At 45.2% G+C, this 18,689-nt stretch overlaps 1 protein-coding gene across 2 annotated transcripts in view; it reads right to left on the bottom strand.

The window, feature by feature from the left end:
* Positions 1-4,852: 4,852 nt before the first annotated feature.
* The window catches only part of ASCC2 (activating signal cointegrator 1 complex subunit 2), a 23,701-nt gene continuing 9,864 nt past the window's right edge, over positions 4,853-18,689 (bottom strand). For both annotated transcript variants that reach the window (XM_010291836.1, XM_010291844.1), the window contains 11 exons: positions 17,907-17,981; positions 17,249-17,356; positions 15,620-15,688; positions 14,824-14,898; positions 14,322-14,517; positions 13,526-13,740; positions 11,770-11,889; positions 8,067-8,291; positions 6,204-6,312; positions 5,545-5,621; positions 4,853-5,021 (listed from right to left, as the gene is read on the bottom strand). In XM_010291836.1, coding sequence (XP_010290138.1) covers positions 4,853-5,021; positions 5,545-5,621; positions 6,204-6,312; positions 8,067-8,291; positions 11,770-11,889; positions 13,526-13,740; positions 14,322-14,517; positions 14,824-14,898; positions 15,620-15,688; positions 17,249-17,356; positions 17,907-17,981 — 1,438 coding nt within the window. The remainder of the gene's footprint in view (positions 5,022-5,544; positions 5,622-6,203; positions 6,313-8,066; positions 8,292-11,769; positions 11,890-13,525; positions 13,741-14,321; positions 14,518-14,823; positions 14,899-15,619; positions 15,689-17,248; positions 17,357-17,906; positions 17,982-18,689) is intronic.

The following is an 18,689-nucleotide window of genomic DNA, read 5'->3' as shown; positions in this document are numbered from 1 at the left end:
TTGGTAGCGAGGGCTTCGGTGTGTTCTTAGGCCTCTCTGGCTGCGGAGCCGCTGGGGAAAAGGTGTCAAAGACGGCGGATGCAGGAAGGTTAAAATGGATCGAGCTTGCTTTGCAGTCCGTGGGTCTGTAGCCCTCCGCCTTTCACGACCTGCCCGTAGCAGAGGGAGGCATTAATGGCTGGGGGACAAGCGGGGCTGTTCAGTTGTGGCGTGGTAGTGCGAACGTTACATGAGACCCTGTAAGTCATCCTTATGTATCAAAGTAGAGCTGTGATGGGCTAATCACTGCCTGGATCCAGAGTCACACGGACAGGACACAGAATGTTTTCCTGGCCAGGATGAGGTCATGCAGTGTGTGCCCTAAGAAGAGGCAGGAGGTGCTGTTATTTCCATCTTGCACCAAGTACAAACTCGGTGTGTTGCACATTCCTGTCTGCAGCACAGCGGTCCTCTTCCCTGTCTTGCAGTGCTGATGTGCCTTGGGTCTCGGAGCACCCAGGATGCAGTTTCACAGGATAGCCAGGGCATCTTTATGGCTCTGATGCTGGAAAGAGCTGCCCTGCGCCTTCCCTGGCAGCGCGGTGTCTGCTCTTTGGCCTCCTGAACCAGGTCATGAAACCAGCTGAAAACTGATACCACACAAAGTGGCAGCTTCACCGCCCTGAAGTAACTCACCAGGGACTGGGCGAGATGAGGAAATACAGTAAGAGCAAGACCTGGATCCCAGTCTCCTCCTTTTTAGCAACAGTCATTTGTTAAAAGCTGCCATAAGATCACACTTGAACTTCAGCCTTGCACTCAAACTCCTTTTTTTAATTGTAGCATTAATCTATGAGCTAACGTTTTCTCAGGCAGGGTTGGAAAACAAAACGATCAAGAAGTGTAAGTTGTTTTTTTTAATAAACAACTACAGCATTGTCTACAACAAACAGCAAAGCATGGCACGCACCTTGCCCTTGCACAGCACTTCCCTCAGTCCTGACTGTCCAGCAGATTTCAGTGCCTGGAATAGGATTATTTTGTGCATCCCGTATCTCCGGGAGCAGAAATGCCCCCTCTAGCCTGAGCGGGAAGCCGAGGCAATGCGACTGGCATACTTTAGTAAATCTCTGGCTCACAGGGTAGGAAGGCAGAGGGGACAGACAAAGCAGTAGGAGGACAAACTGTTCTACCATATCTGTTCCAGAGCAGGAAGCAGCTTCGTGCCCCCAGAGTGGGCTCGTGGCTTCTGGGCTGCTGCCTAGCTGCTCCTCCCAAAACCCATGTGAGGGACTGTTGCTGTCATGGAGCAGGGTGTGCCTCCACATAGCAGGGAAACGCAGGATGACAGTACCCGCGCTGTTGTGTACCCTGCTGGTACTCGTGCATGTGTTTTCCTACAAACTCTAGTTCTCCCCCCTTGCTGTTGCCTGTTACGGGCATAGGTTTCATGGTAACTTGCATTTTAAAGTGAAACTTTATCCTGGGACCACTGAAAAGCTGGCTAAGATTACCCTTTGGGGGTTTTTTTTGGTTATTTTGAATACAGAAACTGTGGAAACACATCAAGCACAAGTATGAGGCAAGTGAAGACTGAAATGCTCAGCAGCAGGATCCAGCCTGGGGTGGCAAAAGACACTGCAGAGAAGGATTCGGCCTCCTGAAACTGGTTGTATCAAAATGGAAATGGATTCCTGATGGAACAACTGCGAGATTGTATCAGCCACCTACTGATATGATATAAACCAAGATGGACTCAAGGAGTTCTGCTGCTGTACTCAAACTTACTGTGTTAAAATAAAAAATTCTTGGTCCGTGTCTCCTGCCTCTGTGGTTTTGGCCTGCTTGTAACTTCTCCTTATCTAGGAGATGGAGGATGCTTCAGTGAGGCCCTATGCCTTAGTTTCAAGACGCTGTAAGAAATCACATCCTCCTAAAAATGGTTTGAAAGCTTTTCCACAGCTGAGGTATACTGACACTACTCTGGACTTCTGCCTGATGAGAACTTTAAGAGGGGGGTAAGGTGCTGTCTGCTTTCTTCCAGTCTTGTTCAAAGAAAAGTAACTTAAAATCATTTACATCTTTGATGAGGTTCTTGGCCTGTCATCCTTTCACAGCTGCAGCAGATGCTGCTGCCACCCCTGCCTTAACGAGCGAGAAATCTGCCTCACCACTGGTGCTCGGGGCCTCAGTACTGCAGGCGAGCGCTGGTGCGTGCCCGTCGGTCTGCCAGGCTGCAAGTGGGGATGGTATGTAACCTTTAGCTGGTCGAAAACCTAAGGAAATGGGATGTAATCTCTTTCCTAGCTATTTCTGTGCCTTCTCAAGTGGCTCGAGGGGCAGCACTCTCTTGTCAGGCTTGTGTAGGACGCTACAAGCCCACCTCTGTCCTCTCTGATCAAAGGGGAGCTGCTAAGAAGGGAGAGGAGTTCCTTAGCTCTGCAAGGGGGGGAAGGAGTAATTCTGTTCTCAGCAACTTCACTGAAGGGTGCACCCCTGTTCCCGGTGGCCGTGTCAAACACATATTTCTTCACAGGGATGAGGGTAATGATTCAGTTAGTTACTCTGGGCTCTCAGGTGGCTGTAGGAAGATCTGGCTGAATGACTCCTGCTCTTCCCCCTTTCCCACTCTACCAGCCCAGAAGGTACATCTCTCCCTCCTCACTATATTTTCACTCATAAGGAAGAATTTTAGCAATGGATGAGGCAGAGCAAATTAGAGCCAGTGCTAATGAAAGAAGCTTTATTTGGTTTGCAAATAGGTGCCAGTAGTAAAACATTAAGAACACAAAGAGGACTTACTTAGAAAACATTGTGCTTGTGTTTTTTTCAGGAAAAAAAAACAACTACAGCTTTCACAGTCCCAGCTGTGCTTTTATAGAAATGCTTAAGAGAACAGTTTAAGCTTGCTTGGAATAATCTCATACAGTATAAGACTGCCTGCTTTACTACCAGCTCTGTCTGCAGTGCTGATAACTTCATGCTGTGCTGAGCAGGTGATGGAGATTTGCAGCTTCTTAGAAGCAAGAACTAAAGATGAATACAGTATTAGGAAGGAGGAGACAGCATTGTGGCAGACTAGCAGAGAGGAAATGAAGCTATTAGTCCAGAGAACAGGAGCTACAGAAGAGTAGTTACCCTAGCAGCTGATTTCCCTCGACAGTGGATTTTGGGAGGTTGGTAAATATAATTCTCTTTCTCATGCCTTATCATTAGGGGGTTTGGGCAGTACTGATATGCAAAGAAAAATCTTGTCTTCACAGTACTCAGGACTTCATCTTCCTTGCGTAACAGTGACAGCCATTCCTACACTTTCTGAAGACATCCCCAGCACAACAGTGTTTGGCAGCAGCGCTGATCATAGAGCCCTGTAGTCCCCGCCCTCTGCGTAAAACGAGGCAGCAACCTACGTGCCTACAGAGCTTATTACTGCCAAAGCACTCCTGCAGCGTTCCGAAGTGGGAAGGCAGCCCCAGGTTGACGCTGGAACAGCAGCTCTAACACTACATAACCCACTGCTGATTTTCTCAGCATGGGGATGATGACCACAGGCACCTTTGCATTACTGGGGAAAAAAAAAAAGACCCCAACAAACCACAGAGAGGGTGGCAGTGAGGAGGTGGCCTTGGAGCAGATTAACCAAGCAAAGCCTAATTGTTTACCTGAAAGTTCATCTCCATGATGGGGACAGCACTCCAAAAACGTGCTAATGCTCCGCGACAACAGCAACTGGAACAGTTTTATCACCAGCTGCTGGCAGGTACTCCAGGCTCACCTAGGCACAGTGTAGCAGCCATTGCCATGGCATTTGAGCACCTTACAAACAGCTTGAGAATTAAACTCAGTAATTTGTGTGTCTCCCTGCCTAGGGGACAACTCCATAACAAAAGATAGTCCTCCAGAGAAGTCCTTTCAGCAACTACAAACTGCTGTTTACTATTAGCTCCCAGCCTTCCCAACAGCAGACATGATGATCAGTGCAGTTCTGCTTCACTGAGTGTGACAAGCAGTTATCGAGGAGGCAGTCCCCAGGGACTCTGACCCTGCTGCCTTCAACTATGATTTCCATGCTACTGTCATCTTGCTTAGGATGCCTTGATCCTGATTTTCAAGTATCTTTAGTCTCAGTGGCTGTGGCTAGATCTCATTACCTTAAACCAACACAAAACAGCAACTCAATTTCACTGCCTGCAGATACAGCACATTAAAAGGCTTGTTGAGGTTCCTCCAAGTTCAAGAACATTACAGGTCATAAGAGCCGACAACAGCAACTAAAAGATCTAAATCATTTATTTGCACGTTCTGTTTTCACACGCCTCACTCAAGGGACAGAAATTTGTATGGTCTAATTCACCTGAACCCCTGTGTCTGCTGGCAACGGGAACAGCCTGAGCGTTTCCCCACCAACCTTCAAGTTGTACTTCAGGATAAGGCATTTCAGTGGAGCAGAAAGCTGTGAGGGCTGTTCCAGGGAAGCCTTGCTCTCAGGGCGGCCCGCTGCATGGCATGGAAGCCCGCTTGCGTTGTGGAGAGGGCACAAGGAGCCAGTATGAAAATAAAATTCTCCGAATTATAAATAGTACAAAAGGAAACGAATGGCTGGTGCAGCCTGTCCGATGCTTCACGGTGCAGCCCTCTGTCATACACATGTGTCTATAAACCAAAGAGCAGTTCGGGTCTGCCCGGAGGGCAGTTCCTTCCCGTGGATGGGCAGCCCTCCCACAGGGTGTGCAATTCTGTGTGAGCTGAAGAGCCAGGTATTGAACCACAACATCCAGTCCCCTGAGCAAGGGGAGTGCTGACGGAACGGAGCACAACTGCCTCCTCCTAAGCAGAGGACTGGGGATGATGCAACACCAGCGCAGAGAGTCCTTCAGGAAGGGATCATGCCTTTATTTCGCTTTCTGTCTGCCATGACTCGTCGATTATGGTTAGCTCTCGTGCTTTTGTTTGCTTCCTTCTTCCTTCGTTCCTGCACTGTTTCCCGGTTCTGCCCATGGCCTTTGACATTCCCAACAACAGCAGAGCTGTCGTGCTTGTGCCTGGAGTACACAGAAAAAGGACATCACAACAAGCACACTGCACATCTGGGGGACAAAATATATCGATCCTGAGAACCAACTGGGTGGGGGGAGTTCAACCATCAGGTCTTGAGCCTCGGCTCACCCCAGCTCTGCAGGGCTTCTGCAAAAGCTGAGTATCAGCATTAGCTGCACAATGACTGCATCCTACACGCTGAGTCTGTCAGCTAAAGCCAGCTATTAAGCTGTCCTGAGATCCCTGCGGGAGCTGTTCAAGCTCTAAGAAGCTGTGCTCTCCAAGATCCTATCCTGCACAGGGTTCTGCTGCTTATGATAGAGGGACAGGCCTACCCATTTAATGGGATAGCACAATCCACAGTGAAGTAAAAGTTGGGTGAGGAAGTTAACACCACCGTGGTAGTGACCCTGACATACAGGAATGTTAAGGAACAGGTATATCCTCAACAGTTCAAGTCAACAGCAAAACACCTGCTAACTACAGCAGAGCCATGGTTTCAGCCCGCAGAGGGAGATGCTTACTTACCCCTTCCTCGCAAGGTAAGCCAGCCGCCTGGCTTCAGCTCTCTCCCGCAGTACAGCTGGGTCCTGCACAAAATGGTCCTACCATGGGAAGGAAGGAAAGAGATCAGTAAACTCATCAGCATCATGCAAAGGGCTAGAGCGGGAAGCGATTCTGTTGGACCATAGAACAGAGTGAATTCAGTGTTTGTTATCTCTTCTGGCTGAGCCAGCAGGATTGGTGTCAGTGACTCTAAACACAAAACCTGGCAGAAAACCTGACCGAGACTTCTTTACATATCCTACCTCTGCCAGCAACACCATCAATGTCAGTATTTCCAGTATATCCACAACAACAGAGCATTAGTGACCCTCAAAGTGCTCTGCTGGCATCGTCTGTCTATGGAATAATGGAGATTAAACCTCTCCATGGAGTAAGTGTCCTTGCTCCAGTACAGCTAGCCTATGAAGCAGTGGCTAGTTGTACTCAGGGGACATTTCACAGTCCAGCAGACCGCAGAAGTAGCCGCTCTGGAAAGCAGCTCAGTCTCCATGCTCTGTTAAAAGATTTGCTCTCCAAAAGAGGAAATCTGCTCCACATCATCTCTGGCAAACACGAGCAGGTGAAGCAGGTAAGACACATGATAAATCTTAATGAGACTCCAACCACAAACTAAATGTCACCTTTGTTCTTTCCTTTTCAGCTTCCTCCTCCTCTTCTTCATCCTCTTCCTCTTCCTCCTGTCCTTCCTCCTGTCCTTTAGGCCTCAAGACTTGCGGAATTGTGAATGGCCTGAGAAATAAGACACCAACAGTCAGCAATGAAGACAGTACAGCCACAAACGTTTCACTGAACAGCATATCCTTCTCGTTTTGCATCTTATCTTTCAAATGAGAATCTACAAATTTCAAGGACTTGCTTCTTTTTCTGAAAAGAAAAAAAGAGACCCAGTAGCTAATGACACATTTACTATGGGCAATTAACGAACACAGACGTTCTTCACTGGGGAATGTTCACTATGAAGTTGTTATTGAAAATAATAATAGTTTAAAAAAAGGAGCAGGTCAGGAAAAACCTGAAACCTCACAAGGAATTTCTCCAAGGAAACAACTGCTTCCTCTGGGAGAAGGGGATCCAGGCACAGCCACAAGGCATTAATAAGGAGTGTACTTTGCTAGGCTTTAGCTCACCAGTTAGGGAGCATCTATTGTACAAAGACAAACCCTCAAACCTCAAGCTCAAACTCAGGCAGAAACATTAACACTCAGAAAGTGCTGTGCTCTGAAACCACTCTGACTGGTCAGTGGTTATGGACCCACGGTTATGGGTCACGGAGCCCCAATTTCATTGCTGCGCCCCAGTTTCATACAGGGGGAAATACTTGCAGAAAGCCATCAAGCTTTATGAATCACCCTGAACACGCAGAGCAGCAAAGGGCCTGGAGGGGGGTGAAGGCACGATTCACCAACATGCCTTTAGGTCGTCTTTAACATGTTTGTGAGTGTGTGCTTGAATTCTATTGGAATTCAGATCCACCATTCCACTGTCAAAGAAATAAATGTAAAACCAGAAATGCCTTTGTTACTTCAAACCTACAGATGTAGTTTTCAGCAGTAACACCCACTAATTGTTCCTATTGCTGCTGTAGGAGCAGTGAGCACACGAAATAGGGGAAGAGACCTGAATGCCACAGTTACAATCAAACCACAAAAACGATTTATATTGAAGCCTCACCACACATCAGGAGTCAAAAAAAAAAAAAAAGGGACAAAAGAACCTGAAAAATGCATTTTGGTTTGAGGTTACAAATGGTGACATCTTCGTAATATATCAGAATTTAAAAGGCCACTTTCAGAAGTGTTAAACCAGCTTTTACAACATATTTTCTATCTCTAGGTCTTATTTCTAAAATAAATATTCTACAACTCCCATCCCGAATTAACCCTTTGCTTTCCTAAAAGCTAATTGTCTCCAGCAGTCAGTCATTGTGGAGAATGCTGTGCAGTCCACCAAGGACTGAATTCTAGGTGTAAGCATTCCAAGATGTCAGAGGGGATTGGCAAGGAGTAGAAGTTGTACAATTTTACAGATTTTGCAGTTTTCCTTTGCTAACCAGCCATTTTATGTCGCACAGCTACACTCGATGCTGATTATTCAAGATAGCCCATTTTCCCCCACCTTGGCATAGCCGGTTCTGCTATGAAACTGCTGAGTGCAAGTTTCAACACAACGGCAAAATTCGACCTTTGATTTGCTGATTAGTTGAAGCAACAGCCAAGTCCTGCCGACACAGAAAGTGGAAGGCTGAGAATGGCCTGGGTGCATGCCATGGCAACACTCCCCACCAGCAGGAGAGAAAGAGCCCCCCAAACCTCCCTCCTCACATGTTACAGAGAAAGCAGCAGCAGGAAAAGGGGTGGTTTTGAAGCATGGATGTCCTCATTGAGAAACAGAGCCAAAACCAGCATTGAACAGGTTTGTGCGAGCCAGACACTCTAGGTGGCAACTCCCATCAACCTCCCATTCACTGAAGCCACAGCACCTACCTCCTACTGATCAGCTCATCATCTGAGTCAGCATCATTTGCCCCCACTTGGTTTCCATCGTAAGTGTCATCGTACTCGTCCTCATAGTCCTCCTTGTAGAGTTGAGCTTCTCCTGGTTGCACAGGGATCTCCTCCACAATCATGCTGTACTGGCTGTAGCGCTCCTTCTGCTCAGCAACCAGGCGTTTGTCATTCAGCAAACTCTTGGTCGTGTCCTTCTCCCTCCTGCACTCCACAGCACAGAAATAGAGGGGAGACATAGAAAGGCAGTGTAAAGATCTTCTCTATAAGTTGCTTTTTGCCCCTGTTAGCAAGTGGAAACTGAAGCAACAGAAGTCTCATCTCAAATTCCACAAGCAGTACTTAAGCCTACCTATTTCCTCTCTCATTTATAATAGGGCTGTTTGTCTGGCTACTAAAAACAGCCACTCCTGGCTTGGAACAAAGTCATTTTTAAATAGAAGCCCAGCAAGATTTCACAGCAGATAAGAAGAGGAATTGGACACCACCACTACCGTTTGAGACAAAAATGAAGGTTTTACATGAGGCCAAATGCAGTTATACTCAAGCTGAAATTTGACCAAAATCCAAGAAGTCCCATGGATCTTGAATGGCAAGCTGTTCGGGCTGAGACTCCAGTCTCCGAGGCGGCTCTGCGAGGCTCAGAGTGCCCTCTAACACCACGCTGCAGTATCGTCTCACTGCGGTAGCACGCGCAGCTGCAAATCATGGCTGCGTGAGAGTAACCACTGCACGGACACGTACGTTCCTACAGTCAAGAACCTCAGCTTGCGAACGTGAGATGCAAGATACGAACGTAGATGGAGAGAGCCAAAAAATTACCAGTGCAGCAAGTAAGGATTAGAATAAGCACAAGTAACAATGAAGAGAACAGAGGTTGGATCAGAATCACTAGTCCACTATCTCAAAGCGCGCATGTACAATTTTTTATAAATTTAAGGACGCAAGTAAATGACAGTCATTTTAAAGAAGGGAAGACCAAGAAACAGAATTTTGACAGAGGTATTAAAAAGCAGCCACTCAGATGCTATGTCTCAGGCTGCATAAGCATAAACTCTTTGAAGTTCCATTTTTCAGATGAGCCAAGTACATGCTGGTATTCACAGGACAACTTCCAGCCTTCAAAGTCTAGGAGGAACATGCACCAGTGATCTATTTGGCATCTGGATATTATAAGAGAAAGAACCCGTCCAAGGCAGACTGCCAGTAACTCAAGAATGGACAGACTTATGTGACATACTAGCAAGCAGTGGGGAAGTGATATAAGGAGCCTGATTTTCATTAAGAATCTCAAAACAAAGTAACATTACGGATAGATGTGGTTCTCCCTCTCGTCCGTGACTCACTCTGTCACATGCCTGTGTTTAGCTGCAAAATGCCCTACAAAGCATGTGGTTAGTTCACACATACCTAGGCTGGGATAACATCTTCTGTTGGTACTCAGCATGAGATTGAACTAAGTATTTGATAATTGTTTCCTGTTGAGCTGGTCTAATGACTGCAGAAGAGCTGCAATGAGATGTTTCAGGCACCAAATCCAGGAAAAACAGTGGGCTAACTCCTCTAAATCCCACAGTGTTCAAGACATGCTCTGACTTCAAGACACAGATTCAGTTAGGAATTACAGCTGGGCAGGCACAGGCAGGTGTGATCACTTTTCAGGATCAGCAGAGAATCACGTATGTGCTAGTATGCTCACTTCCTCGTGCTTGTTTCTCTCCTCATCTTAGGCTTTCTCCTTCACATTAACAGTCCCTGCCCCAAACTGCTTACGCTTACCCGCATAGCACAACGGGACCCAGCCTGATCTGGTTCTTGATGCATGTGACACCATGCTTAGGCAGCAACAACACTCTAAACACAAGCAGAATTTAGTGAGCGAGAGATTTTAAGAAGGAGAATAAAAAAATAAAATACTGATACAATTCAAATCGTAAAGCAGATCTCAAACGAGGGTAGAGAAACCCTGTTACCCAGATGCTTCTTGCTTGTGGAACAAGGACTACTGAGGATCTTGCACTTTTAGTGCTGAAATGACACATTCTTCACATTTATGGAGTTCTGAATGTTAAATCCTAGAGAGCAACATACTATAGCTTATCCTTTGATTTAGTTAGATATGGTTGACTTCGGTATAGGGTGTACATTGCTGGTCACAGCTAGTTACCTCCAGCTTTTAAAAACCACTCAAAACATAAATAACGTGTCTGGAACGCTGCAGAGAGAGTTCTCAGTGCAAGAAGAACCGTTTTGAAATGAAGACGACATAGCCTGAGGGAGGCCAAGAGACACCAGGAACAGCAGCAATAAGAGGAGGATAATCCCAAGAGGTCACGTTAACAGTACGGCAGAAGACCTGACAGCTTTCTCAAGGAGTGGTGTTACCACTGGAGGGAAGACGCAGCCTCCCTGCCAGCAGCCGGAGGGCAATGCCGTGGGAGGAGGGTCCCACAACCCAGCTCAGAGACGACTTACAGCTTCCCAAGCTCTGTCACCGATCTGCAGAGGGAGCTCCCAGCAGAGTTATTCTGGACGCTGGAAGCACTGTGCTGAGCTCAGGCACTGCTCTCTGGCCTTGGCCGGCCACTGCAGCAGCCACCCCCATGTGCAAAACTTTGGGGAGGCGGGAGATAACCAAGCGTGCCTGTGGACAAGGCTCCCGCTGACAAGGTGCCTGCCTGCACTCTGAGCAAGGCAACACAATGAGGAGAAAGGAGAGAGATTGTGCCTGTGAATTCTTACCTGTGGACACTTCAAAAGTCATTGTCTTGGCCAGAGAGAAAAGAAAATATTTTCTTGCCTAGTTGAGCCAATCTAAGCACTACAGCACCACTGCTGAAAAGCTGTTTGACTGGACTTTGTGACAAAAGTGGTTTTCTCCTGAGAGTTTGATGCAGCTTTGCAAGCAAAACCTGAAGTCGGAGCTCCCGGGGTCATGTGGCTGAATCTCCAGCCAGACTTTTATTTACATCCTGTGTAAATATACACCAACCTAAAGATCAGAGTTGGCTAGCTAGAGACAGCATATAACAAGAATCCAAAACAAATCACCATATTAGAGAGATACAGTGGACATCAATGGGGGCCAGCAGGACAATGCCCTAACCTATATCTGCATGGAGCGTGGCACAGAACGACACAGCAAACTAGGCAGAAAGCAAAGGAAATGCCCTTCTGCAGGAAGCATACAGCAGCAGCAGCAACAAAAGCAGCCTAAGCCACTGAGTGTTACCACATTTTGAAGTAGATGGATATTGAAGCTTCACTTGGATCTAAACCAAATGATTATTTCTTCTCAGTTCTGATTCACAATCCCAGGCTGGTAGAGATGGTTTGTTGTTCAGTACACGTTTAACATTAAGACCAAGAAGCAAGAGCCTGACATTACAAATGAGCTTGGCAAAGCAACCTCTAGCAGCATACTGAGGAAAGACAATTAGGAAAAACACTAACTGAAACTAACCCCCTAAAAATATTTTTTTTACTTTCCCAGAGAAACAGAAGAAACAGGTGGGAAACAGAAGAAACAGGTGGGAAACAGAAGAAACAGGTGGGAAACATTTTTGATAAGCCTTACCCCTGCCAACACATTCCTGCAGGAGGTTTGTACGAGAAATAAATTTACAGGTTCACATGTATTTATTCCTCCTGACAGGGTTAATTAAGGGTGCAAGATACTCACCGCTTCCCTTTTTGTATCCGAGAGACATCCACTGAGTCCCTACTGAAAACATCAAACTCATCGTTCTGGAAAACATTATAGCGAGAAGTGACTAGAGGAGTAGGGTCTGGCTTCAGCTGTCTGTTAAAAAAAACAAAAACAGAGGAGAGAGAAGAAAAACAAAGGTGAACTGAGGAAGACCAAGTCTTCCTAAGACCTTGGTTTATTCTTTGTCAGTCTCAGTCACCCAAAGCATGCCAAGATCCTCTTTGTGGTGCTGGCTGGGTCACAGATTGCCACTCCTTCATTTCACAGCCGCACTCTAGTATGTGCTCGACCACTACGTGGCATTGGTCTAAGATAAAAGGCACAGTTTTTGAAGCTTATCTCTGTGGGGAAACTGAAGCAACTTACAGACAGCAAAAAGAAAATTCTTCTGTTCATTTAAGAATAAGTAAAACCGTTCAGCAGCATGGAATACTCAACAGACTGCCTGGTCTCAAAACAGTGACTCAGTAAAGCCAAACACAAAATATGATGAATTACATGCTGGAAAAAATTCCAATAATTTGCTGCTGTTGATTTCAGGATATTTATCTCCCTATGGTTCCTTCTTAATTCTTTCTCAGGGTTCCAGGTTTACATTTGTTCAACTTATAAGTCAAAAGACTGTTATTTTTACATTCATTTTGTTGGTGCTGTTAGCTCAGCTGGACAGCTGAAAATGCTGCTGTGCTCATTTTGAAATCAAAATTCTGCATTTGCTATTGAACTGACAGTTTTGTTTCAAGATGCAAGAGACAGGAAAAAAAAAAAATCCAGCCGTATCTTCTGTAACTGCTGGCTTTGCAGGAAAAAAACCAACCCTTCCAAAAGCCCACCCCACATAATTCGTGCCAAAGTCAGCAGATTTGACTGTGAGAGCATGAAGATTTGTGCAAAACTAAGATTTTTTTTTTTTTTTACATCATTTTTCTGATAAAGATGCTTTCCTTTTTTAAAGCAACACTGAAACAGTCTGCCCATTCCTCCATGAAATATGAACAAACAGCACATTCACATCCTGACACTCAGCAAGAAACTGCTGTTGCAGCACAAACACACACTAGCAGCTGCAGACAAACTAAAACAACTCAATTCCACTGCCAGCTATAAACCCTACATCCCATGTACAACCCAGAGAAACAAGCACAAGCCTGGCAAGTTTGTCACAGGGTAGATAAAAATGGATCTGAATTGCCATTTCCAATCTTTCTCTGGTTTGACTTCAACTGCAAAACAGTAGCCTGTCAAATACCGTATTTGACCCTGCAGGTTGAATTTCAGCTGAATTAGTTCCTTTGAAGATGCCCTTTCCTGCAGGACAGGTGGGATTTTTAACATCTATGACCCTATCCTCCGCAGCAAAATAACTTTTGAAGGCAACACATTCTATTGCCCAGCCCAGGCTAAGCCAATGTCTCCATGATGGCATTTTAATGGTTCTTATTTGAGTGTTTAATGTACAAGTATTTTTGTCCCCCCATCACAAAACACGACCCAGCGTCTGCTCTACTGAAATGCTGAACAGTGAATGTTCCAGTCCTCTGCATGGACACAACGAGGGCTAGTAGCAGATGGCAATGAGAAGCCCTCACTGCAGCTATCTACACCAAGAAAATGCAGGTGCAACTTCTTAGAGCTCTACAAGTGTCTAACCTTCAGTAAGAATGATGTTAAATAACCCACAAACGAAAAAACAACAAGCATCAAAGCCATGCCAGAAGTTGTTCCACACCTTTGCATTGTTCGGTCCAGCTTATCCAAGTATGGCACCAGCTTATCTTCTAGAATGTTGTTGATCACTTGCTCCGCGTTATAGCTGTACTCTTCCAGGCAGGCCAGGATGAAGCCCTCACCAAGGTCTGGCAGTAAGTCTTTCACTTGAGAGATCAGAGAATCCAGCTCCACCCCTGACACCTTGGCAATGGGCGCAGCAGCTGCACCGGCACACTACAGATACCAAACAGAACTGGTGGCATTACTGGAAAGAGACAGCAGCTGAGGGAAAGCAGGTATGCACATTAAAAAAACATAGGGGAAAGCAGCAGTCTGGGTTATCAGAATTTAAACACGAAGAAGTCAGAGACTGAAGTCAAAAGAAGAGAAATCAGCTAAGTTGTTCACGCTACACAAGGTCTGAGATACAGACTTGGCCACACAACTACTTTTGTCTGTCCCTGAGTCAGCAAGGATACTCTGGAGAAGCCCTTCCTGAAGTAACATGAGCTGCGCATTTAAAAAAATCTGCACATGAACTACAGTGATGAAGCACGGTATTTGAATAAACCCCAGCAATAGAAAACCCAAGCCAGCGTGAGTTAGAAGCAATTTGCTCAAAGATAAAGCCAGGATTCAGGCGTAGCTTTGTTTCTCATTTCACAAGGCACGTGGGGCACACTGAAATCTAGCAAAGGTAAGAATGAGACTAAACCTCCTATAAACCCCAAAACCGAGCAAACCAATCCTCTCTCTGCAGACAAAGTAAGGACAGAAAGAGCAGAAGCCAGTCTTACCCACACAGCTCTGCTCACCTCACCCTCTGACGCATATGCAGCCCTGAGCTCTTCCATGTCCTCAGCGGCTCTTGCCGATTGCTCCACTATTGCTGATGCTCCATTAGATGCTGCTGGTGGTGCTGGATCTTTAACAGCTTGTGCTTTTTTCCTCTCTACCCCTTCCCACGCACTTTCCACTGCTTGGAGGATATAGGCTGTCCTGGTCTCATCTCTAACAGGACAGCATTAAGGACATTTCTAGATGCACATATTCAGACCTCGCCTCGAAGTAACTACGCAATTTTCAGCAACTCCCAAGCCTGTGCCTACATCAACATTTCCCCCCCTGCCTTTTTTTTTTTTAATTTTTGAGTGTTTTTGGTTTTGGTTTTTTGTTTTTTTTAAAGAGAAAAACTTTCCATCACTCATTGCCAATCATGCAGCTTAGCCAGAGGCAGCAACAGTGGAAATGCTACTGGTGTGAAGGAATCTAAGAGCAGTCAAGTCTGCAAAACCGCAAGGTGACAGCAGAGGATACAGTGTGGATGATGCTTGCTGAAGCAGACTGACATCATCCTCGACAGGAAACAGCTCATCATAGTCACGGAGAAATCTGAAAACGCAGAAGCAGGTTTAATCAGTCGAACACAATAAATTACCAGCAGACCTGTCACATGCTGCCATCCCTGCTATGCCACTTTGACTTCCTCACTGCTCAACAGCAACGCACGTCACCTCTCACCCAACACTTCCAGCATGTGTTGCCATGTCTGATTTTGCTCCCATTATACCACAGGAACGCTTTGTCTGAGCCATTAGAGCCAGTTGCAACACTCCTCATGATGTGAAGACCTGCAGCCCAGTGCCGCATTACAGAGAAAGTACAGTTTATGGCATGATCAGAATGACAGTGTTGTCAGGAGGACAAGACTGAATTACCGGTTCTGCCACTCACTCACTCTGCATCTTCAGCATTAGCACTTAGTATCTTTCTGGTCTGGTCAACCCAGTTGAAAAGCACAGATTAGTAATAATAGCCAAACTTGTTGAGGTAGCTAATGGCTAAATTGCTATCCTCCACTTTGAAAGCCTGGATTAAAGAGAGTGAAGAATAACATTCTCCAGCGTCATGCAACACCCTACTCACCTTTACAATAAAGTCTGTACTGCAGTCTGAAATCCTCTCACAGCAGTTCTTCCAACTAGTTAGAATGATTTCTAACTCCCAAATGCATCGTAATGCCTCATAATAATGTCTCGGGCAATTCTGTTGTAAAGAGTGGAAGAGGCAGGCAAGCTGACCCTCCCCTTGGGCCTCCTTCAGCCAGACTCACCTCCTTTCCTGAAGCACCGAAGTGAAGATCTGTAGAAATTCCTCAATAAAAGGCTGAATATTCTCACAGCTGCAGGAAACAATGGCACAACAGAGTGAAAAACTCAGTGGTACGCTTACCGCATTGCACAATCTCCACATTCTGCCTCACTAGCCAAACCAGTCACGCTCATACATCAAGGCAAAATCCCATCTGAAAATATATTTCAGTCCACTTTTTGACTTTCACAGGAGCAAAGGGTCAAATGGAAACAAGTTTCTTTTATGTCTTCAGGAAACATTTCAGCCAGCTAGATCTAGAGCTGTATCACAGGTAGAATTACAAGACTTGAGACAGACTTTACAAATCATAGTTTGATGCCTCAGACTTGCAGTAAGCAGAAAAGGGCGTGTAGCGCTTTTGTAATTGCACTCTTATTACACGTCTTGGGATTACACCTGTGAACCTCCCAGAAAGTATGTGCTCACCTATGTAAAAACATATGCCAAGCAAACTCCTATTGCAATCTTTCTGCTAGAACACCTAAACCTCCCATTGCTGCTGATGCATCAAGCCTCATAGCAAGACAGAATGCTTTCTGCAGTACATCAGTGTTAAGAAAAAAGGTACTTCTCTAGAAAATTTGGCATATTGTTTTCACAGTAGCCTCAGTTCTTGTCAAACTGGCAATGAGTTTCTGGAGCTGTCCTTTACTACCTCTGAACTGTACATAGTCCTTAATACCGTGGAGTCTGAACACGTTACACACTTGGGTTCATTTATGCTTTCAATATTCTGGTGGGTACTGAAAGGCAATAGTCAGGTAAGCAAGGGTAAGGCAAGGCTGCTACTGCTCCTTTCAGGAGTAGGTTTACAGCACAGAGACTGAGTGGTGGAGTCCAGGTCACAGAGGAAGTCAAGGAAGCAAATCCAGGTCTCTTGTAAGGAATTCCACCAACACACCCTCCTGATCTTCTTGGACAAATCTACTGATATCAGACCAGGGAAAATATTCAAGCAGAACAAGAGCCACAGAGATGAACAATCCACAAAACCTGTAACGAGTACAGGCAAAGAGAAACCAGCCCAAGGGAGCACTGGCCTTGCAATCAAGATCCAAGTTCTTGTCTCTGTCCCCATATGCAGCATAATTTTGGGTAATTTCTCTTAATTTCTCTATTTTAAAATAAGGATAGTTATACTTGCCTTCATTTTGAGATTATTCATAGAGCTATCAGTTAACAATTTTCACAACAGGAACAGGGGAAGAACTGAGTAAAGGCACCAGTATCTAGATTTAAAACGACTGTTTTCAGTGATTTATAACACTGCACCACTTTTGCTATGGTGTCTCAGCCAAGGTGTCTACACACACCATTAAAGTTTGCAACTTAGCCATAAACTGAGGTTAGAAAGCTTGTTGGACCATTGGGGTCATCATACCAATTCTGGATCATATAGCTTCATCTGGAACATTCCCGCTATTCAGAACAACAGACTTCTGATCTTAGCCAAAATCTTTGGCCACAACCCCAACACAAATAGCAGTATCTGTTCATTTTCTCCAGTAAATCTGAAAACAAGGAAACAACCTCTCCCACAACAGCAGTCAAATAACTGGCTCGTACCCCAGTGCCCAAGTGCCAATACCTGCTTTCTAAGATGGGCTGCAGACAGACTTGGTTTATTAGGATGTGAAAAGCTTCTATCATCTTCTTTCTGGAATGTGAAATTCTCCTCCACAAGTCAGCAAAAACACTTCAGAGAGTACAAAAGACACTGTTGGTGTCAGCAGAAGAAATCTGAATCTTTAACACACTTTTACTCCAGAGTTAACCCTCTAGAGGAAGAATTTCATTAACAGAATCATTTCTTTGCTGCAAGGACCGGAGATTAGAGCCATTTCACAGTCTTTAAGAAAAACCCACGCTCTAAACAAAGTTGGTCTCAATCAGCAATTGTCCTGACAGCTAGACACATATCTCAACTGTACCAGCATAGTCTGTGCCTTAAAATGAGACCAATCTGTACATAGAGATATCATTCATATTTTCACGCTTTGTTACAATTTGAATGCATCTCCCCTCAAGTTTCTTCTTAGACAGCAGTGAAAGAAATCATTAGTCACCCCACTGCCCAGGAAAATTTGGAATTAGAAAAGCCATCTCTTCAGAGTTCTTTGAAGCAGCATAAAAAAAAGATAGAAAGACTCCACAGAGGTGGGTAAAGCAACATGAAGTGAATTTTTAACTAAGCCCTGGGAGAGTCGTACTGAAAAGAAAATGCAAGCCTTTGCAGACATTTTCACCTGTTATCCTCGTAATGCCTCTTCTTAATTGCAGATTCCAGCTCAGGAATTGCCAATTCATAAAACGAAGCTAATCTGTAGAAAAGGAGCAGCAAAACAGTAACTGTCAACCGAGGTTTCAAAAATCATTTGCTAAAAGACAAATCAAATGGTTAATTTCATTAGATTCTCCTCACTAGCAGTACTCATTAGCATTACCCCATTTGTTTATTTGTTCCCTGAAACACAAGCAAGCAAATATGCAATAGATAAAGAGCAGCACTCTAACAAATCCATCAAGGTATCTTTGAAGGTGTAGGCAAAGAAATGCATTTGAAAAGCACCATGGTCCTGAACAGGAGAACAATCTGCCCAACCAAGAAGCATCCCAAACACAAATCAGCAGTCTGCAAAGAGCAGATAGCTCGAGTCCACCCTGAAACAGCCCCTCCCACTCCAATATCCTTCTGGCCCTATCTTGCTATATGCTAAAAACTGGGCATGAAACAGGGTATGATTTCCAATAAAGTCTTACTGGTCTTGCTATTCAGCTCTGCTCTAGGTGGGCATTTAGATGAAGGTATCCAATATGCAGAAAGCCCAAGAGGATATTTCAATAGGATGGGGCAGGGAGGAAACACAGAAAGTTAGTTTGGTCCAGTTTCCCATTTTAAGTGCCACGCAGCCCACACAGATCCTTTCCTTCAAGGACAGGGCACCCAGAGATGCGGAGAAACACCCTCACAGAAAAACAGCCAGTACTGCTTCATCAGTAGCTAGATGTTACAAGTAATGGTTTACAGC

This window comes from Phaethon lepturus, unplaced genomic scaffold (genome assembly GCF_000687285.1).
Source record: "Phaethon lepturus isolate BGI_N335 unplaced genomic scaffold, ASM68728v1 scaffold10740, whole genome shotgun sequence".
Lineage (NCBI taxonomy): Eukaryota > Metazoa > Chordata > Aves > Phaethontiformes > Phaethontidae > Phaethon > Phaethon lepturus.
This window is presented reverse-complemented; position numbering and strand designations above follow the sequence as displayed.